The 23,378-nt window shown below is 41.6% G+C and overlaps 1 protein-coding gene across 4 annotated transcripts in view; it reads right to left on the bottom strand.

Moving 5' to 3' along the window:
• Positions 1 to 6,271: 6,271 nt before the first annotated feature.
• CFI (complement factor I) overlaps positions 6,272 to 23,378 on the bottom strand; it is a 51,183-nt gene continuing 34,076 nt past the window's right edge. For all 4 annotated transcript variants that reach the window (XM_014466695.2, XM_014466696.2, XM_014466699.2 and 1 more), the window contains 6 exons: positions 18,669 to 18,704; positions 16,576 to 16,679; positions 16,324 to 16,427; positions 12,103 to 12,380; positions 8,213 to 8,317; positions 6,272 to 6,700 (listed from right to left, as the gene is read on the bottom strand). In XM_014466695.2, the coding sequence (XP_014322181.1) occupies positions 6,483 to 6,700; positions 8,213 to 8,317; positions 12,103 to 12,380; positions 16,324 to 16,427; positions 16,576 to 16,679; positions 18,669 to 18,704 (845 nt within the window). In that variant the 3' untranslated portion in view covers positions 6,272 to 6,482. The remainder of the gene's footprint in view (positions 6,701 to 8,212; positions 8,318 to 12,102; positions 12,381 to 16,323; positions 16,428 to 16,575; positions 16,680 to 18,668; positions 18,705 to 23,378) is intronic.

The raw sequence follows: 23,378 nt of genomic DNA, 5'->3' as shown, positions 1-23,378 counted from the left end.
GCTGAGGGATCCCCTCTCCCCCCTGAGTGCACAAATTTTTGTGCACCGGGCCTCTAGTATTTATATAAAAGCCCTGGGTGTAACACAGTGATGGCGAACCTTTTGAGCTCGGCATGTCAGCATTTTGAAAAACCCTAACTTAACTCTGGTGCCGTGTCACATAGAGAAATTTTTTGATATTTGCAACCATAGTAAAACAAAGACTTATATTTTTGATATTTATTTTATATATTTAAATGCCATTTAACAAAGGAAAGTCAACCAAAAAAATGAGTTCGAGTGTCACCTCTGACACGCGTGTCATAGGTTCGCCATCACTGGTGTAACATCACGACCTCAGGTGCGACCAACTGGAAGGAAGTCAGTCCTGCAGGGGTTGTCTTGGAAACGGCTGCACCCTTCCCCAGCTGTTTCCCCAGAGGGCGAGGTTTCAGGTAGGAACTCGCCCTCGGAGTGGAGTGTGGAAGTACTGAGTCCTGGGTTGCCTTGCCAAGGGCTGTGCCCTCCCCGAGCTGTTTCCCGCGAGCCCGAGGGAAGAACCCACCCTCGTAGCGCCAGGAGTGCCCAGCAGCAGTCAGTCCTGGGTTGCTAAGGCGGAGGCCACAGCGTGGTAGAACTCTGGGGCTGGCCTAACAGGGAACGTGGCCAGCCTTCAAACCAGACCCTGACAGGAGGGAGGAGGGAGCCCCATTCCTCATGGAATCGACAGGTGGCCAGCTTGCTGTCAGGGGCCTGCCAGCTAGGAATCCTATTCACCAGCATATCTGTATAAAGTTTTAATACATTATATTAGAGGTCGTGGTGGTACTGTTTTACCCACAGCGTCTACAGGAATTGATGCAAATTTACTTCTTGGTGGAAGCACCTTTCATTCCCAATATAAATGACCAATTCCGTTAAAAGAAACTTCAATTTTTAGACTCGATATAAACAGTGAAGTTGCTAAAACTATTAAAAAGGCCCAACTTCTCATTATTGATGAATGCACCATGGCATCCAGTCATGCTATAAACGCCATAGACAGATTACTAAGAGAAATTATGGATTTGAATGTTGCATTTGGTGGGAAAGTTCTCCTTCTCAGAAGGGATTTTCGACAATGTCTCAGTATTGTACCACATGCTGTGCGATTGGCCATAGTACAAAAGAATTTAAAGTACTGCAGTGTTTGGGGATGTTTCAGAAAGTTCTCTCTTACAACAAATATGAGATCAGAGGATTCTGCTTATAGTGAATGGCTAATAAAACTTGGAGATGGCAAACTTGATAGCAGTTTTCATTTAGGAATGGATATTATTGAAATCCCCTGTGAAATGATTTGTAATGGATCTATTATTGAAGCTACCTTTGGAAGTAGTATATCTATAGATAATATTAAAAATGTATCTAAACATGCAGTTCTTTGTCCAAAAAAATGAGCACATTCAAAAATTAAATGAAGACATTTTGGATATACTCTATGGAGATTTTCACACATATTTGAGTGGTGATTCCATTGATTCAACAGATGATGCTGAAAAGGAAAATTTTGCCATTGGATTTCTTAATAGTATTACTCCTTCGGGAATGCCATGTCATAAATTAAAATTGAAAGTGGTGCAATCATCATGCTATTGAGAAATCTTAATAGTAAATGGGGTCTTTGTAATGGTACCAGATTTATTATCAAAAGATTACGACTTAGCATTATTGAAGTTGAAGTATTAACAGGATCTGCAGAGGGAGAGGTTGTTTTGATTCCAAGAATTGATTTGTCCCCATCTGACACTGGCCTCCCATTTAAATTGATTCAATGACAGTTTCCCGTGATGCCAGCATTTGCAATGATTATTAATAAATCACAAGGACAAACTCTAGACAGAGTAGGCATATTCCTACCTGAACCCATTTTCGCACATGGTCAGTTATACATTGCTTTCTCTCGAGTTCGAAGAGCATGTGACGTTACAGTTAAAGTTCTAAATACTTCATCACAAGGGAAATTAGTCAAGCACTCTGAAAGTGTTTTCACTCTTAGTGTGGTGTACAGGGAGATATTAGAATAAGTTGAATCACTTTATCAGTCATTGTTTGCATCACTGTTGTTTTTATATCATGTTTTTGTTTTTTTTATATCATGTTATTGTTGTTTTCATATCATGTTTTGTTGTTTTTATATCATGCCTCTGTTATATTCTTTTGTTACTGTTTATTTATTAATAAATTTATATATTATTTTCATATATATTTTACTAATTTCCTTTCATCTAACACACTTCTATTATAGAGAAAGGGCAAATAGCAATATTAAAATACCTCCGCTAATTAATTCCCTTTTTTAAAAAATACATATATTTTTTATTGATTTTTTACAGAGAGGAAGGGAGAGGGATAGAGAGTCAGAAACATCAATGAGAGAGAAACATCGATCAGCTGCCTCCTGCACACTCCCCCCTGGGGATGTGCCTGCAACCAAGGTACATGCCCTTGACCGGAATCAAACCCAGGACCCTTGAGTCCACAGGCCGATGCTCTATCCACTGAGCCAAACCGATTAGGGCAATTAATTCCCTTTTATTTTTATTTTTTTAATTAATTCCCTTTTAATGTGCACAAATTTCGTGCACCGGGCTACTAGTATGTCTGTACACACACACACACACACACACATACGCGCGCGCTTCCATTTTATTTAGGTGGTTTTTTTCCTCTGGAGATTTTTTCTGTCCTTTTATGTTATGTTTCTTTTTGTCCACATTTTGGCTGCTTCCCTGTGTTTGTTTCTATGTATTAGGTAGAACTGTATGTCTCCTGGAATTGGTAGGTGTCCTATAGGGCCCAGTGGCTCAGCCTCCCCAGTTACCTGAGCTGGGCACTCCAGATGCGCCCCTGTGTGGGCTGTGTGCACAGTCTTGTAGTTGAGCCTTGATTGCTATTGGCATCACTGGGAGGAATTGACCTCCAGTCCAATTGGCTGTGAGGACTAGCTGTGTCTACAGTGGAAGAGCTGCTGTGCAGGAGACACCCCTATGGAGCAGAACTTGCTTCAGTGGGGCTTCGGTGCTCACTGAGTCTGCCCCTTGGTGAGATTGGCTTCTGTTGTCTGCAGCTAGGAGCCATCACTCAGACCTCTAAACTGGGCTAGCCCTGGAGCCAAGTCATCCCACTCCTCCTGCTGTTCCCAGTCTTTGCCACATGGAGTCACTACAGAGAAGCTGACTCTTCACTTCAGGCCACCACCTTGGTCCACTGGGCTGCCAAGCCTCCAGGTCCCAAGTCACTGTGCATACCTGCTTGGGCCACAATGATGCTCCTTCCTAGATCAGCCGAGGCTTCCCCATATATGCTGGGTTTCCCAGCCTACAGCTGTTAGTACTTGTCTCATACACAGGTATCTTCTAAGGTGCCACACGCTCCAGGTTTGCTGGATCAAGACAAGATGGTGGTTTTAAATTGCCACAGCCCTAGCTGGTTTGGCTTAGTGGATAGAGCATTAGCCTGCAGATCAAGGGTCCCGGGTTCGATTCTGGTCAAGGGCATGTATCTCAGTTGCAGGCTCCTCCCAGGCCAGGGCTCTGGTTGGGGTACGTGCAAGAGGCAACCAATCGATGTGTTTCTCTCACATCAATATTTCTCTCTGTCTTTCCTTCTCTAAAAAAATCAATGGAAAAATATACTCTGGTGAGGATTCAAAAAATATGCCACAAATTCTTTGATACGCCTCCCATAAAAGATTAATTTTATATCCTCCCCTTGAACGTGGTCAGGTCTTTGTGATGGAAGGCTAAATGACTTTCAAAGTTAGGTTTAGAAAGGCTGTGCAGGTTTTGTAGGTTCTCCTGGGACATTTGTCAGTAAGAAATCAGGCGACTCTGAGTTGAAAACCCACGTGGAGAGACCCTGTAGAGAAAGGTCTGAAAAAAGCCCCAGCTGAGTCTGCCCAGCCCAGGCACCAGGCACAGGAGTGAAGAAGACTTAGAGAGGATCCTTGCCCCAGCCTTGTCGGACAGCAACTGCATGAAAGGATGGAAGAACTGCCCAGCTGAGCCCAGTCAATCCCCAGACAAAGGAGCAAAATAATGGACCATTGTTATTTAAATGACTATTTAGGGTTCTTTCTTGCACAGCCATAGGTAATCAAATACTCTCCAGTATTCAAAGACAAAAGGAATTTAAAATCTGGGCAGCATGGGAGAGGAGGAGGAGTTATGTTTATTGGGCATAGAGAGTTTCATTTGCAGAAGATAGAAAATTTCTGGAGATGGAGATGGTTGCACAACAATGTGAATGCACTTAATGCCACGGACTGTGTACTTCAAAATGGTAAAATTTTTATGTGTATTTTACCAAAATTTTTAAAAAGAAAAAAAATTTGAGCAGTAACTGATTTTGGAATATATGTAAAAATATGTAGGAGGCATTTCTGTAACCAAAACAGTTGGGCTCTTTCCAGGACTGGACCCCAGGAATTGAAGGTAATATTTTTAAAAATATAGATTTTTATTGGTTTAAGAGAGGAAAGGAGAGGGAGAGAGATAGAAAAGCATCAATGATGAGAGAGAAACATCAATTGGCTGCTTCCTGCATGCCCCCTACTATGAGGATTGAGCCCACAACCTAGACATGTGCCCTGATCGGATTCTTCCTGGTTCATAGGTCGACAATCAACCATTGAGCCACACCAGCTGGGCTGAAGGTAATATTTATGTGAAAAACATACCCATGCCTTCAGGTTGATGATAGCTGAGCTTTAAGAAACTAATAATAGGCCCTGGCCAGGTAGCTCATAGAGTGTTGTCCCAATACACCAAGGTTGCAGTCGGGGCACACACAAGAATCAACCAATTTATACTAATAAAAGGGTAATATGCTAATTAGGGCAGACGTCTTTCTGGACGTCCATCTGGACAAAGCCACAGTGGCTGCAAGGGCCAAGGGCTGGCAATCACGCTGGCTGTGAGGGCCAAGGCCCAGCCAGCACTGCGGTCCCTTTTGCAGAGGCCGCAGGAGAAGGCAGTGCCGTGGAGAAGGGAGAAAGTGGCAGTTAGGGGGATCAGGCTGGCAGGGGAGAGCAGTTAGGGGGATCAGGCAGGCAGAGGTGGTTAGGAGCGATCAGGCAGGCAGGCAGGTGAGCGGTTAGGAGCCAGTGGTTCCGAATTGTGAGAGGGATCCTGAATTGTGAGAGGGTGCAGGCTGAGCTGAGGGACCCCGGTGCACGAATTTCGTGCACTGGGCCTCCAGTGAATATATAAATAAGTGGAACAACAAATGGATGTTACTCTCTCTCTTTCTCTCTCTTCCCCTTCTCTAAAACCAATCAGTCAATAAAAATAATAATAAAAGCAGCTAATGTTTATTTACTGAGCACCTTCTATGAACCAAGTAATAGGGATGCAGACCGAAGGAACACAGATGGTCTCTCTTCTCATGTATCTTACAGTGTAATGGGAAGAGGTAGACAGATAAAAACAGAATATGTTGGGTGATGGCAAGTGCTGTGCTGAGATTAAAGCTGTACTAGAGACTGGGTGCCTACTGTAAACTGAGTGGATGTTGGTGCTGTTTACTAAGGAGGGAGGAACAGGTTTAAGAAGGAGCAGAGGCCTGGGGTGGCCGTGTTTCTTTGGAAATGCTATGAGGTATCCAGGTGGAGATGTACGTCCGGAGTTCTAGGAAAGGTCATGGCTGGAGATACGATGTTTGAGTCATTGGACTGCAGGTAGGATTTTTAAGGTGAGTCTAGATGAGGTCACCAGGGGAAGTGCAGAGAGAGAGAGAAGTGACCAGAAGGAGAAGGCTGGGGATGGGGCTGAGGCCCAAAGGCTGGGGGCAGCCAGCTCAGCAGAGGAGTGTGATGCCCTGAGGGGTTGACCATGAGGTTTGATACCAAGGAGGTCAGTGGTTGTGTTGTGCTGTCTATGGAGAGGTTTCAAGAAAGAGTCAAGATGAACTTGTGAAATGAGAAACTAAAGACAATTTTTTCATGAACTTGTAATCTGTAAAGAAGCAGGGAAATGGGATGAGAGCTGTGAGGCCAGCTATTTCCCTGTGACAGGTACTATGGGAAACATTTTATTCCAGTATGTAGAATCATTTTCTCAAAATTCCAGTTTTCATTTTAAAGATGGAAAATGAGACACAAAGTAGATATTAAATTGCCCAAGTTCAAGTAACTAGTAGGTGATAGAATTAGGGTGTGAAAGTAGGCTTATGTGACTCCAATGTCACTCAACTAGCTAAACCTTTAGTATAGTCAATATGTCGCCCCTCTATGATGAGATCATTTAATCACATTTCTAATAAGACATGCATGCTAGACTAAAATATTTATTTGAGAATTACACAGCAAAATTCCAATATGGCATAAACTTTGTAGTGACCTTTAAAAATATTCAATAAAATTTGCTTTTTCCCCCCCTAGAGAAGTACTAGTTATGCAGTATCATTTCAATTAAAATGGAACTCCTGAAAGAAAAAGAGTGGAAAGAAGAAGAATCACCGTTTTATACATTGTACTGAGAAATAATAGCTCTTCCCACATGATGGCTAATCCAGTCAAAATAATTGGCCACTTTGGTGTAAACACCTGGGAAATCTGGTTTTCCACAGTTTTCACCCCAACTCACAATACCCCAAATATATGTCTTGTTGTTGGCATCCTGACAGACTAAGGGGCCACCAGAGTCCCCTTTACAGGCATCAATGGAACCATCATCTGTACCTGAGAAAGACAAAGGAAAAAGGAAATCACACATTTACTTGCATTTGTCAAGGCCACCATGCTGCCTTTCTGCCTCTCCCGTCAAGGAGTGCAAATGACTTCGCTTTCTCACACTTTCTCCCTTGCATAGCCCTGCTAGGCCCAAGGAGTTGTTAGGATACAGGCTGGGAAATGCTTGATCTACTCATTCTCTAAATTTATCAAGTGCCCTCCCTGCCTTCCCTTCTTTACGTAGGTTTATACTATGATAAGATTGCATTCTGAAAATAGCATCAAATGCTGAGTGTGACAGGTGCTATGCCAAATATTTTATTTCAGTAAGTAGTATCATTTTCTCAAAATTCCAATTTTCATTTTAAAGATGGAAAATGAGACACAAAGTAGATACTAAATTGCCCCGGGTTAAGTAATTAGTAGATGATAGAATTAGGGTGTGAAAGTAGGCTGGGTGGGAAAATAGAAATATCTAGTGCTTATGGAGTGCTTATATGTATTAGTCATTCATTGCTTTAATCTTCAACACAACCCCAGGAGGTATCATTCTTATGCCTATTTTAAGATGAAACAAATAAGGTATAGAGAGGCTGTTGTCCAAGACCATACATAATAAGTGTCAGAGTCTGGACTTGGGCAGCCAGACCTCAGCGCTGGTAGATTTGGTGCTATTCTCCCCTTTTGTCCTCTATAATCCTGAACTTCATTTTAATATGGGAGGGCACAGGAAATAGTCTGTTTACTTTTTTCTCTTATGACTTTCCAAGCTTTTAAAATCACTGTATCCAAGAATTCATAGGATATCAGTAACTTGGCCTTTTTCAGTAATACACTACTTATTGGTGGCTTCGATGAAACATCATAAATGCACTACCTGGCTGGTACCCTGCCTTTGGGTCACCACCAAAAGTAGGAACTGCTGAATTGTATTAGGTAGGGGCACTGGCATCACTACAATATCAAGGGAGACAGTGGCAGGTACTGTAAGAAGTGCAATGGGATTTCTAAGGAGGGAGAATTTCATTCCAATGGGATGCATTCAAAATAAGATCATAAGATCATTTGGATTTTTATTTTGAAGAAGGTTGCACTTTGATCCTGGATATACCAGTTGTCTGTAAGACTTTGGCCAAATTATGTAACTTTCTGCATCTCAGCGTCCTCATCTACTAAGATCCTCAATTTTGTGGATTGAGGAAACTTGCTCAAGGTCACATGAGTACTTGTGGGTAAAAACGGGATGTAAACCCAGGAGTCTGGTTCCAGAGTCTGTGCTCTTAGTCACCTTGCTATACTGCTGTGTGCTCGCTTAAGGAAGACTTTTCCTCTTAGTATTAGAATGAGGGGACTTGAATTAAGGGGAGGGGACTGAAAGTGTGATAATGCAACAGCCAGGAAACCACATGAAAGTGTTCAGGGCCCAGAGCAAGGGGGCTAATTCATTGGGGGGTGGGGGAGGATACACTTTTGTTGGGGAGTATGTATAAAAATACATCAGAAAAACCACTTAGTACTGACCTGCACATATCATTTCTTTTTCAAAGAACCGACCTGGGTAATACTTCGAGCAATTAGCTATTAGGTGAACTTCACCCCATTGAAGTGAATAGACTTTTTGGTTATCTAAACAAAGTGAGAGAAAAAAAATACACATTTAGAAGACACAAATGAGAAATCTAAATAAATATTTAGTCTCATAGTTTGGTACACCATTAGGAAGATATAAGAATATGTGTATTCTCAAACAGATTCATAAACTTTTGAGGCTAATTCATTAGCATATTTAATCATACACTGCTCATATCCCCAGTTTCTACATTTGCCTTTCTAAAAATAGTCTAGGGACATTCTGAAGTCATACTGGTTTAATCAAGAGCTGAGTACTCTGAGATGAATGAGATAAACTCCTCCTCTGATGGCCTAGCCTTGTGGGGAAGTTGGGTAGGAATCGGGACCAAGGTCTTCTCACCTAAATAGCTTCTAGTTTCTTATAGTCCCCTCTTTCCTTCAAAGTGCTTGTTGAGTGAAAACAACTTTTTAATGTCAGAAGTTAAAATAAATGCATATGAAGTTATCAGTGAGTGTGTTTTTTTATGTGTCTGTGAGGAACTCCATCTCCTAAGTGATCTGAAAGTGATTAAAAGAGGGTTTAGGATTTCCTTTCCATTTAAGCTAGAGATTGGGGACTTGAACAAAGGACCAGGTAATGTTGCTGATCCATAGTCCAGGAAAGATGAGAAAAACCTAAGAATACAGGGTGAGCCCTGACCGGTTTGGCTCAGTGGACAGAGCGTCGCCCTGCGGGCTGAAGGGTCCAGGGTTCGATGCCGGCCAAGGGCATGTACCTTGGTTGCGGGCACATCCCCAGTCGGGGGTATGCAAGAGGCAGCTGATCGATATTTCTCTCTCATCGATGTTTCTAACTCTCTATCCCCTTCCCTTCCTCCCTGTGAAAAATCAATAAAATATATTTTAAAAAAAAAGAATACAGGGTGAGATGTCCCGGGTAGAGGAGTGAATCTTTGCCCATCTCCGCTCCTCCTTTTTCCCAGCTTGCAGTAACTTTTATGCTCCAGTAGGGCAGGGCCCAGGCCTGACTCACCCACTGCTGCACCAGCACCCCGCCTCATGCTAACACGGTAGTTGCTTAATAAAAACTTATATAATCAACCCATGAACTCAGTAATTAAATTATATATTAAACATCTAATTGCAAATGGCTTAACTTCTCAGTTAACCCATAAACTACCTGGGGACAGAGATCTCTGGCTTGTCCTGAGAGAATGACCCCGAAGACCCTAGCACTGTAGTGAGCACAGAGGAGTTACCTGCAGAACTGATGTTCTCTTCTGGGAAGTGGAGGGAGACAAAAACCCACCAAAGTATGTGGCAAATCTGGGAAGAGTTTCTTTTTTTCTCCTTCAAGTCCTACCTCAAGTTAGTCTTAGGACGGCTACTTTCCTCAGGATAAGAGCTTTTTAAAATTAGTAATTTATCATTTCCTCTAAGTCAGGAGAAGCCTTTAAAAACTGGGAGCTGCTGTACCGTGGGAGAATTTTAATGACTCAGGAGATAACTCCCTCCCCTAAATAGTTTTGTATCATTTTTGAGGCGCTTGTCACATTGTTCTGTCTGAAGGTAGCATTCCCGGCTGGTGGCTCCTGCCTGCCTAGGAGAGGAATCCCTTGAGAGCTGGCCTTTGTCTTTCTACCTTGTAGCCTCTGCAGCTTGAGGAATATTCCTTGAGAAATATTAATCATGGGCTGGTTATTAGATGACATTGTCAAATCACTTTCATTTTGTTGAGTATAAAAAATACTCTAGATTTTTACTAGATATTCATTGGTGAAATTACATGATATCTGGGATTTGTCTTAATATATTCCAGGAAAAAATAAGCATGTGTTGGAAATGTTAAATAGCTCTACAGATCCACTCTCTACTCTTTAATGCCTTGCTCGCTGCCCTAAGAGCCTGACCTGGAGGTAAAGGGATACTTCAATAGGAATCCATTAGCCTCTGGTTTCCAGTTGCTTTCTAACAGAAGACCTAGCAGAAGGGAGGGAGGGGAGAAGAGAAGCTAGCAAGATTGGGGCTGGCTATAACCTTCAACTCAAGGTCATTGCTATACCTAAAGCTATTTCTCCTTCTGGTAGTTTCTCTGTCCCTTTACACGTTCAAATCTAGGAAAGGTGTCAGTTCTGATTTTGTTAGTACTGGGTTTCTGCATAGCCCTTGTGGTTCCCCAACCCCACACCTACATCTTTGTAATTAACCCCTTTAAAAATAAACCTTCGCCTGGCCTGAGTGGCTCAGTGGTTGAGCATGGACCTATGAACCAAGAGGTCATGGTTTAATTCCCCGTCAGGGCACATGCCCAGGTTGCACACCCATTGGGGGGTATTCAGGCAGCAGCCAAATGATTATCTTTCATCATTAATGTTTCTGTTTCTCTCTCCCTCTCCCTCCCCCTTCCTCTCTGAAATCAATAAAAATATAGTTTAAAAAATAAAATGAAAAATAAACCTTCCTGCCCTTGCTTGTTTGGCTCAGTGGATAGAGCATAGGCTCATGGACTGAAAGGTCCCGGGTTCGATTCTGGTCAGGGGCATGTACCTCGGTTTTAAGCTCGACCTCTGGCCCTGGTCAGGACTGGGAGGCAACCAATTGATGTGTCTCTTTCACATTGATGTTTCTCTCTCTCTGTTTCTCCCCCTTCCTCCCACTCTCTCTAAAAATCAATGGAAAGTTATCCCCGGATAAGGATTAACAAAAAAAAACACATAAAAAAAAACCTTCTTAATTATCCTATTGAACTAGTGATTGATTCAGAGAGCTAAAACAAGAATGGAGAATATTGATAACTGTGGAAACTAGGTGATAAGTAGGTTTATTATATTCTTTTACCTGTATTTTTGTGTATACTTCTAAATGTACCTAAGTATTCTTAAAAAATAAATAAATAACAAATATAAGGACATAATGCTTTCTGGATGAATTAAGTACTAATAAAATTTAGTATTTTGTAAGTGTTGGGTATTCAAACATACCACAATCCAGGTCAATTCATACATACTTTATACTTTTTAGTGTGGTGTTTATAAAGGACACATTGGAATATGAGTCTGTAAGGCCAATGCAATGAAGTTATTTACGAAGAGAGTGTAAGCGGTCATAAGGAAGCTAAATTTCAAGGCTAGCTCTTTAAGATGAAAGAAAAGTGTTGGCTAATTTAAATCTAACCTCTCATTTAGCAGGTCTTTTAAATAATTTGTTCCTAAGTGTCCACAGCTCTTATTCATATGAATGTTCATCCAAATCATAGGGGCTGAAAGAAGGAATCTTTCATGTCTTTTTCTTTGTGGGATGTGGGGGTGTGGGGCATGGAGAATGGGGGAGAAGAGAGGAGAAAGCAGAGGGTTGTGGGGTCACTGTCTCAGCATATACCTTTTCTATCCCTATGACAACCTGTTCATCTTCCACCCAGATCTCTCCAACAAATCCAAGCCATGCTACATGTCCCCCTGACACTATACTTTTTCTTGGTAAATGGCTGCCCATCAATGTTTGCTTTAGGCTCACAGAGTGTAGGTATCCTTTGAAAATGCAGATCAGGACCTGCGAAAGTCAGTGGAAAAGGAAAATGTGAGGTGGGACCCCTGCAAAAAGAATGAAGAATTTCATGATGGTGGCAGCGGAGCAGTAAGCCAAGCACGGGCACCTCAGAGCCCAGCGTGCTGGGCCGGGACACAGGTCCCATACACAGAAGCCGGCCTCGCTGGATGTTCACTTTTCTGGATTTGATGCTCCATTCTCTCTGAGCAGTAGGAGATTAGCTCCTAGGCATTTCTATTCCCATTCATTTTCAACCCCTAGATTCTGATTATAACAAATTGTAAAATGCATACCTCTTTCTCGACCCAAGCCAGAAATGATGCATTTATCATTAGGTGTGAATAAATATGGAGACCAGGGGACACAGGCAGGGACAGTAGTAGGCAGCTCACAATCAGTTTGTGTTTTGCGTTTTTTCAGTTCAATCAAAGCTATGTCGTTTTGGTAGGTGGCTCCATTGTAGTTTTCGTGGATAATAATTTTATTGGCCATATGAACAGTTATCCCAGCGTTCGGGTTTATCCAGTCTAACAGTGATGCCCATATTTGGTAACGGTGAATTTTACTGACCCTATAATGGAAAGTCAAAGGGAAATAAAATACGTTAATAAAAAAGAAAGCTATGAGCAAGGACTTCTGATGCTTTGTCTTTATATTCTCCCTTCTAAAGAACATTTATCACTTTCCCAGATTTCTTTGTTTATCTTTGCTCTCATGAAGCAGTGCGATTAAGTTTAAGGACAGTGTTAAAATAAAGTCAGTGGGCAAACAAAGAGAGGAATACTCTAACTGCTCAATATCAGGGACACCCAGAGATGCCCACGAGGAGAAGGAGTTGGCTGTCTCTGGAGTGAAAGCACCATCAGTGAAGGTGTTTGCAGAGACCAGAACGGGGGAGTCAGAGTACACGCTCTCCTTACTCTGCTAACCCAGAGGTTCTCAGAGCGAAGAACTCAGCAGTCGTTATCCTGACCTTTAAGACTGCCTCCTAACCTTGCATTATATTGACTTGCTCACAGCCTTGAAGTAAAAAACAGTGTCTTATTAATCTATGGGTAGATGTCCATGCCTAGTATTGTACATGGAACATAGCAGCTGTTTTAAAATCTGGTTGAAATGGCGAAATGAGCTAAATATTGCCTGTTCTTATGCCTCACTCCATTTCATACCAATTTTCACTTCTTGGTTTCCAGCAAATTGGGCACCTACCATCATTTTTCTCAGATAATCACCTTAAACAATGATGTCCTAGGAGATAATGAGGTATTCAGGATGCTTTTATTTAATACTTAGTGTTCAAAAAATGCTGTTCTTCATATTAATGTGGGTTGTTTTTCAGGATCAGAGGTCCTGAATATTGTTGAGAGGTTAACCCTGTTTATGCATTCAATTTACTAAACAAATACTTAGTGTGCACCTACTGTATACCAGGTACCATGGTAGCCATTGGGATACAGAAATGAGCAAAGTCAGAAATAGTTCCTGACTTCATGGAGCTTAGGGTTTATGGAAAGATTTAGCATTAAATAGATATCACACTAATGAAGGTATGTATTCTACTGTGAAAAGTGAAAGGAATGAAAGCACATGGATTCTAAGAACTTACCAAGAGGGCCTCTTTGACTTAAGGGAGTCAAGGAAGGTCCTGTGGGGAAGTGAAAATTAAGCTGAGATCTGAATAACGAGTCGCACTAGCTAGAGAAACAGGGTAGGAAGGACCATGCAGGCAGAGGAAACAACATATGATGGTCTCTTTGCAGCAGGGAGAGAAGTGCACTTGAGTAGCTGAAAGAAGTCCAGAGTGGGTGGTGCAGAAAGCAGGAGGTGAAGCTGTGGAGCAAGATGTGTTTGACCAAGGTAAGCGGGGCTCAGGTCATACGGGGCCTAATGGGCCATGCCATTTTTTGTTTAGTTTTTTTGTTTTGTTTTGTTTTTATCCTAAGAGGAATGCAAAGCTATTGAATTTTAAGCAATAATTGATCAAAACCAGGTATGGAAATATTGCTCTTGATGCACAGTAGAGAATGGATAGATGGGGAGGTGGTGGGTAAAGTGAATGTAAATAAGCCAATTGGGAGGCAGTTGGTATAATCCAGATGAGAGGAGAAAGCAGGGCAACCATGGAGATGGAAAGTTTTGAGAATTAAATAATTAGAAATTTAAAATGCCACCTAGAGTTGGTGATATATTGGCTGGGCTGTGGTAGGGTTGAGGGAGTAAAATGTGATGATGCTTAGATTCCTGCCTTGTGTAACTAGATGAACTGTGGTATCATTTACTGAGATGAGAAACACTGGAACAGATCCATATTTGGGGCCAGGGGCATATCATGAGCTCAGTGTTAGAGATTCTGAATTCAATGTACTTTAGATATAGCCAAGAAGTAGACAGTTGACTGTAGATAGTCAGTGGTTTGAGGAGAGGTCCAAGTTCATTGTGTCAGCATATAGCATTGTTTTAGCATAAAGCACAGTTAACTTTAAGGAGAAAAGTAAGAAGAGAAGGGGAAACCAGGCTCAATATTGGAGAACTCCAGAATTTCACTTGAGCAATAATGCTCAGTCACAGGAGGGGGAAGCTGCAAAAATGGCAGGGAAGGTGTGGCCTCTACAGAGGATGAGAGAAAACCAGGAGAGTGTGTACCACAGAAGCCAAGAGAAAAGGGTCGTTTTGGAAGAAATTACATTTTGGCTCATTGCTCCAACCCATGAGGATCTGCATGGGTATCACCCAACATATTTAATCATTCAACATGTTTCTCATCCCTCTCAACTTTGGGTCATCTGCAGATTTGTTAAGTAGGCCTTCATCTAAGCTACTGTCAGATATGTTGACCTTGATTTTATCCTGGCTCTGCTATTGGCTAGTAGTGTAGCTTCAGTCAAGTCATGTAACTTCTCAGTCTAAGTCTGCTTATCTATATAATGGAAGAGTAGTATTTACTTCTTAGAACTATGAGAATGTTAAAAAAAAAAAAAAGACACATGTGAAAGTGCCAGGCACAGTATTTGGTCTGTAAGAGGTGCTCGATGAATAATACTTCATTCATTCTAATGATCAGAACGGAGGCCAGAATTCCAAACTGTGTTCTCAAAGATGACCTTTAGTCAGTACCAACACTTTTAGGTGTTTTCCTGCAGTCACTGTTGTGGACTGAATTGTGTCCCCCTAAAATTCACATGTTGAAGCCTAATCCCCAATGTGATTGGATGTGTTTGGAGATCGGGCCTTCAAAGAGCTTTAAATGAGGTTATAGGAGTGAAGCCTTAATCCAGTATGACTGGTCTCCTTATAAAAACAGAAAGAGTTGCCGAGACCGGTTTGGCTCAGTGGATAGAGCGTCGGCCTGCGGACTGAAAGGTCCCAGGTTCGATTCCGGTCAAGGGCATGTACCGTGGTTGCGGGCACATCCCCAGTAGGAGATGTGCAGGAGGCAGCTGATCGATGTTTCTCTCTCATCGATGTTTCTAACTCTCTATCTCTCTCCCTTTCTCTCTGTAAAAAGTCAATAAAAAATATATTTAAAAAAAATATATATTTAAAAAAATAAAAACAGAAAGAGTCCTAACTGGTGTGGCTTAGTGGATAGAGCATCAGCCTGTGGACCAAAGAGTTTCAGGTTCGATTCCCGTCAAGGGCATGTACCTTTGTTGCAGGCTCCTCCCTTTCCCCCGGGCCCTGGTCAGGGCTCATGCAGGAGGCAACCAATCAATGTGTTTCTCTCACATCGATGTTTCTCTCTGTCTTCCTTCTCTCTTCCACTCTCCCTAAAATCAATGGAAAAATATCCTTGGGTGAGGATTAACAAAATGCATACATACATAGACATCAGGAATTCAGGCTCATGGAGAAAAGGCTATGTGAGGACACAGTAAGAAGATCATGATATCAGTAGGGATTGTTTCTCCACAGCAAGCCAAAGAGAAACCATCCCTACCGATATCTTAATCTTGAACTTCCAGCCTCCAGACTGAGAAAATTAATTTCTGTTTTTAAGACACCCACTCTGTGTTATTCAGTTATGACATCCCTTTTGAATGAATCCAGACACTTATTAACTTGACTTATTGGTCCTGCATAAAAGTTATATTTCCGATCTGTAGTTAATTATAAGACATCTTTTGTCACATGCTAATGTTAAATCCAGAAACACTATGCCTACCCTACTTCTCTGACCCAAGAATCTCAAAACCTTGTCAATGGAGGAGATAAATGTATGGAGTACCAACCTACTTCCCACCATGCAAATGAGCCAAGTGAAGTCACTTGGTACCTATACAGGTTTGATCTGCCCTTGCCAGCTGGGGTCAACAATTTGGTTTGTGGGGAGCACAGTAGGCTTTGGGGGTTTGGCCTCTGAGGTCCCTGTTGTGATAGCAGAGGGTTTTTAGGGGTCAGTAGGGTGGAACTTGTCAATGACTTTTCTCATATGTTTTTGTTTATCATCTGTCATAATCTCTATTACTCATTTTCATGTTTCAAGAAATTCACAATTGAGTGGAAACATATGTTACCTGACACAATGTGCAGCAGTCAGGACCCAACAGCCACCGATATAAATTCCTCCACAGCTGAACTTATCATCTTCCCTAATTGCCACCTGCCATGGGAAGTCTCCCTGTAAAGACAAGTGTGTGGTCACTGCCATTCTACAAACAGGCGGCTCTAAGAAATTTCCATTGCAAGACTGCCATTCCCGCCCCCCACCCCCCAACTCAGGCTGTTCCTGGGAAGGAAGGAACATTAGGACTTCCACGCAGGTTTACCGGTTGTGCTGGTATTCCTCCTACGACTCGTTTCCTTCGAGTGGGTCCGCTGGGTTTGACTCCACAGGATAATTTAGGGAGCAATGACTTTATCTGTTTTCTTTCTTCAAGAAAAGAAGAGATTGTGTCATGATTTTGGACCCATTACCTTGTGGGCAGACATTTCTGGATTATCTATGCCACAAAAAAAGCAGAGTCACAGCTAATATGAAAGAGGCCAGATTCATTAGCAAATTATTTGGGATGGTAAACTGTACTATTCATCTTGTTTAAAAATTCTGGCTTAATATTAAAATTGGATCAATTCTCTCAAAAAATCTTCCTCAAGGTGAACTAGTGGCAGAGAGAGGCTGACTGAAGGGCTAAATATTTATCAACCTTTGGCCAATGAGAGATGCCACATACTTAGGCATTACTCCTGGGTCAGCTCAGGGTAGTCTCAGAGAAAACCCTTTTCTTCTCACTTTCATAGTTTTTACTTTTTTAAAAAATATGTTTTTATTGATTTTAGAGAGAGAAGAAGGGAGAGGGAGAGAGAGAAAAGTCGATGTGCCCTAATGAGAATCAAATTGGCGACCTTTTGGTGCATGGGACAATGCTCAACCAACTGAGCCACTAGCCAGGGCATTGTTTTTACTTTTTAGAGGCTGTTTATATGGAAATATTTTCAATACTTTCTGTGCGTCAGACCCCATGCTAAGCACTTTGTATGAGGTTAACTCATTTAATCATCATATTAACCCTGAGAGATAATGTGCTGAGAACCCTAGACAACTCCCGGTCAGTTGGCCAGGAGAGGGGGTATGTGTATAGCCACTTGACATGCGGTGATGTTTCCTTCCTCTGTGAGCATTCAGATGTGGCACATTTGTTACTGGGAAGAAAACACGGTAGAGCCAGGCTGAAGACGTGAATTTGCAAGAGAATTCACTGTGTAAGATGCTCTCCTTATTCTCTCTCTCTATTTCACCATGACATGAACATTTTTTGCAGATGTGCTTCTTAGCTCCAAATGAGAAAGGAAAATTAATATCACTGTCAATTGCTTTCAGCATATAAGGAGGTAGGTCCTCAAGGGAGAGATATTGTGAACGACTTCCCACCCCTCCTAAGGTGGGGGAAGAGTGTGATAGCCAGTTTTAAACGTCAGGTTGGGCTTTGGGAAAAAGAGAGACCTCATTCATTGTCTGTGAAACCAGCTTGGGTAGTATCAGGAAATTGTTATCTTGAGTAGAAAATAAAGGGCCTTTGTTGAAAATCCCGTCTGAGTAGCTCTAGCTTTGAGATCTAAATTCTTGATTGATTGCCTGAGTTGTTTCAATGTTCATTAATTTTGTAGCGTGGCAATTAGAAGGGAGTCTTGTGTGAACTTCAGTTTAATATATCCCTAAAATAGGGAGCTATTTTATTCTCAATTTGTATTTGAGGTTAAGTGACTCATCTAAGGTCATATAACTAATAAATAACTGAGTCAGGATTTAATACAAGTCACTCTGACCTGAAAGCTCTTATGAATTTTTCAGGAACTTAATACTTAAATTTAATTTGGCTTATAGTGCACAACTGGCCAGAGCACAGATCTTCACAGACCTTCTAGTATCATGGTTTAAAACATTGAAAAAGAATAGCTTGTTCAATTAAACCCATTATTTTTCTATTTCAAAATGTCCTGGGTCATATTTGAAATTTTGTTGTTTTCAACAAAACTGACCTGACAAAGCTCAAAACAAATAGAAAAACTTTATGTAGGACCAGAGTATTGTTTCACTTCAAAATTAGTCATATGCATTAATCAATTTTTAAAGCAGTTCTCAAGAAATATTTATTAAAGAAAAGAGAGAAGTAATGTTATTTTTTCTACTTAAATTTATACCAAAGGTAATTGTTGCTTGAATTAGTTATAGTATATATACACACACACACTCGACATTAAAATTAAAATTAAACCAGTGCACCAATAGAAAAAACAGCAATGTTAACTTACCTGCATCCATATTAGCAGTCAAAATTTCTGTTTCTTCTATATACACACTCGACATTAAAATTAAAATTAAACCAGTGCACCAATAGAAAAAACAGTAATGTTAACTTACCTGCATCCATATTAGCAGTCAAAATTTCTGTTTCTTCTATAATAAAACAAATTTTCAATGCATAAAATTATGTTAATAGTAAAACTCAAATCATTACAATCATTAAACTTGGATAATAATTTTCTGTCTTAAAACTTGTCCTCCCTTTAAAAAGGACAGTACAAAATCCCCAAAGCACACTATCTCATTTCCTCTTTTTGGCTACATAATTCTGAAGGCTCAAAATGAACTGTGTAGAATTTGGCAGGCATAAACTTGAGGTGTCTGTTGATATAAGTGAATGGTGAAGCTCATGGTGCTGCAGTTTCCTGCATTTAGAGCAAGCAAAACGCCCGGATCAGAGGAGGAAAGCTTCTCATTCAACTCTGCACTCACAAGGTCCTTACCTAGGTAGGGAGCTGTCACTGCCACTGACCAAAAGAGTCATTGAAAAGGCTCCTCTCCTTTTGTACATAATAAGGCACTTCTTTCAGTGGCCATGCAAACAATGATATTTCATTGGTTTCGGTGTCAGGCATGGTTAGTATCAGACATTGGGATGCAGAAGTCAAAAGCAAAAAATAAAACAGAGAGAAACCAAGATGGCGGCATAGGTAATCACCTATACTTGCTGCCTCTCACAACCACATCAAAATTACAACTAAACGGCAGAACAACTACCACCCAGAACCGCGGGAAAGCTGGCTGAGTAGAAATTCTACAACTAGAGAGGTGAAGAAAGCGCATTAAGACCAGTAAGAGGTGCGGAGGCGCGGGAAGTGCTTGCACCTGGATGTGTTGTTCTTTAAAACGGGAGGGAGATATAAGCTTCTGCTTGCTCTGAACTCCAGTTACAGGTGAGACTCGGGGGGACCCAGTCACATACGTGGAGAAACTGGACTGTATGGCATTGGGACAGGAACGTGAGGGCGGCTTACTCTTAGAGGTGCTTGCAGCTATCATTGTTCCTGCATGGGTGCTCAGGATGTGAAGAACCAGGGACTTCTCTGGTTCAGGGAAGCCATTGCTGTGTGCTCCGCCCTGGTGATTCCCAGAGACCCCACCCCACCCAATTTACAACCCCACCCAAGTTGTGCGCATCAGCTTTTGCATATGAATGGCCTGTCCTTTCGCCTAAAACAAACTGCAGCTGGGTCAGAGAGCCCCAGAGATTACAAAAGAAGGCCCACTACCTGGCAGCAGCAGTGGCCTTGTTTCACAGCTGTGCCTCGTCTGGGCACTTCCAAACCCCATACAAAGAGGAGGAATCTGCAGATGTCTCTGTAGCTCCTGCTGGGAGGCCCCAGACAGTGGCTGACCTTGCACCTCCTTGGAGATGATAACGGATTACCACTCTTCACATCCATAAGAGACACACTCAAGGGGCAGACTCAGTGAGCACCAAAGTCCTACTGAAGCAAGTCCTGCCCCATAAGGGTGTCTCTTGCGCAACAGATCTTCCAGTGTAGACACAGCTGGTCAACATAGCCAATTGGCCTGGAGGTCAATTCCTCCCAGTAATACCAACAGCAATCAAGGGTTAACTATAATAAGACTGTGTAAATAACCCACAAAGGGGTACACCAAGAGCATCCACCTCAGGTGACTGGGGAGGCTGAGCCACTGGGCCCTATAGGACACCTACCACAACAAGGCCACTCTATCAACTCAAGGAGACTTAGCAGCTACCCAGTACATAGAAACAAACATAGGGAAGCAGCCAAAATGCGGAGACAAAGAAACAAGTCACAAATGAAAGAAATGGATGAAAGCAAAATACTGGATACAGAGTTCAAAACCACGGTTATAAGGTTACTCAAGAATCTTCTAGAAACCTCTGAGAAATTTAGTGAGACCCTCAAGGATATGAAAAAGGACTAATCAGAAATTAAGCATACACTGACTGAAATAAAGAACAATATACAGAGATCCAACAGCAGACTAGAGGATCCCAGGAATCAAGTCAAAGATTTGAAATATGAAGAAGCAAAAAACACCCAACTGAAAAAGCAAAAAGAATCCCAAAATATGAAGATAGTGTAAGGAGCCTCTGGGACAACTTCAAGTGTACCAACATTCGAATTATGGGGGTGCCGGAAGAAGAGAGAGAGCAAGATGTTGAAAACATATTTGAAGAAATATTGACAGAAAACTTCCCCTACCTGGTGAAAGAAATAGACTTACAAGTCCAGGAAGTGCAAAGAACCCCAAACAAGAGGAATCTAAAGAGGACCACAACAAGACACATCATAATTAAAATGCCAAGGGCTAAAGACAAAGAATCTTAAAAGCAGCAAGAGAAAAACAGTTAGTTACCTACAAGGGAGCACCCATACAACTGTCAGCTGATTTCTCAACAAAAACTATGCAAGCCAGAAGGGAGTGGCAAGAAATATACAAAGTGATGAATAGCAAGGACCTACAATCAAGATTCCTCTACCCAGCAAAGCTATCATTTAGAATTGAAGGTCAGATAAAGAGCTTCACAGACAAGAAAAAGCTAAAAGAGTTCATCACCACCAAACCAGTATTATATGAAATGCTGAAGGGTATTCTCTAAGAAGAGGAAGAAAAAGGTAAAGATAAAAATTATAAACAACAAAGTGACAACAAATACATATCTATCAACAAGTGAATCTAAAAATCAAGTGAATAAAAAATCTGAAGAACAGAATAAACTGGTGAATATAATAGAAGCAGGGGCATAGAAAGGGAGTGGACTGACAATTCTCACGGGGGGGGGGAAAGGGGGTGTGGAGGGTGCGGGAAGAGATTGGACAAAAATCTTACACCTATGGAAGAGGACAATGGGGTGAGTAAGGGCATGGGATGGGGTGGGAACCAGGTGAAGGGAAGCTATGGGAGGGGGGGGGGGAAGAGGAACAACTGTAATAATCTGAACAATAAAGATTTATTTAAAAAAATAAAAATAAAATAAAATACAAAAAAAATAAAACAAACAAACAAAAAAGATTCTTCTTTCTTCCTTAGATTTTGCTTTAAGGTCTGTGGAATGATTTCGTCTTACTCTGCTGCCCTTTTCGGTCACTCACAGGATCCTGATGTCTTTGACACGGGATCCGAAGGTGGATTCCCACCAACATGTGGCTCTATCTTGGATGAGGTTGCTGCCCAGAGGGCAGTGGTACTCTGCTGCAGCAATCCTGTGTCTTAGCCCTGGATTCCCCGAGTTCTTTTTAGAAGAGACATACATGTATCTGTTATGTCACACACGTAGGTTATTTTCTGGGCAGAGAGAGAGAGAGAGAGAGAGAGAGAGAGAGTTCTCTGCTCGGAGCTTTCACAAAATCACTCTCATGAATCAAAGAGAAGTCTCAGCATTCATACTAAACTCTCAACAAAGGAAGATGGGGAAGTGCAGTGTAGCTGACGTGTACTAGATGTCAGAAGAGCAGCACATAGCCGGACAGCACTAACCATCAGAAAAACAATCAATGACTTGGATTATATAAATTAAAGATTTCTATTCAGCAAAGCTCACTACAAGTAAACTCAACAGATGGGCAGCAGAATGGAAGGAGACATCTGCAATGTCTTCAACTGAAAAATGCATTAATATCTGGAATGCAAACCAACAAGAAAGAAGATTGCAATCCCAACATGAAATGAGGCAAAATGTGTTAACTGGCAAAAGCAAAGATGAAAGAAAGAGAAGAAAAAACTCAAACAGCTGGCATGCCTATTAAAAGAGATTTAAAATTGTTGGTTATTACACACATTCAAATTAAACAGTGCCATATCGTTCGACAGTGTGAGGCCAGCAAAATTAGAGAGCTGGGTAATGCTAAATGTTGGTGCGATTGAGGAGAATCCTTAAGCATGGCTGGTAGAGGTGAGGACTGGACAGCTCTGTCGGAGAACACTCAGATGTGTACCTCAAGACCTCCGTTTCTTGCCAGATAGATGTATCAAAGAAGTCCTCCTACACACCACTCAGGAGACAAAGAAACAGGACAAAACTATCAAGGGAGGATATTGAGTTCAGAACCACACTTTTGAGGTCTCTCAAGAGGCTTCTAGAGTCTGTCGATAAACTTGATGAGTTGTACAGAAAATCTAATGAGACCCTCGATGGTGTGATAAAGGACCATCTAGAAAGTAAGCATACACTGACTGAAATAAAGAATATTATACAGACTCCCAACAGCAAACCAGAGGAGCGCAAGAATCAGGTCAAAGATTTGAAATGCGAAGAAGCGAGAAACACCCAACCGGAAAAGCAAAATGAAAAAAGAACCCAAAAATACGAAGATAGTGTAAGGAGCCTCTGGGACAGCTTCAAACGTACCAACATCAGAATTATATGGGTGCCAGAAGATGAGAGAGAGCAAGTTATTGAAAACCTATTTGAAGAAATAATGACAGAAAACTTCCCCCACCTGGTGAAAGAAATAGACTTACAGGTCCAGGAAGCACAGAGAACCCCAAACAAAAGGAATCCAAAGAGGACCACACCAAGACACATCATAATTAAAATGCCAAGAGCAAAAGACAAAGAGAGAATCTTAAAAGCAGCAAGAGAAAGAAACTCAGTTACCTACAAGGGAATACCCATACGACTGTCAGCTGATTTCTCAACAGAAACTTTGCAGGCCAGAAGGGAGTGGCAAGAAATATTCAAAGTGATGAATACCAAGAACCTACAACCAAGATTATTTTATCCAGCGAAGCTATCATTCAGAATTGAAGGTCAAATAAAGAGCTTCACAG

This window comes from Myotis lucifugus, unplaced genomic scaffold, assembly GCF_000147115.1.
Source record: "Myotis lucifugus unplaced genomic scaffold, Myoluc2.0 scaffold_353, whole genome shotgun sequence".
NCBI lineage: Eukaryota > Metazoa > Chordata > Mammalia > Chiroptera > Vespertilionidae > Myotis > Myotis lucifugus.
The sequence above is the reverse complement of the archived record's forward strand: the minus strand, read 5'-3'. Positions and strand labels throughout refer to the sequence as shown.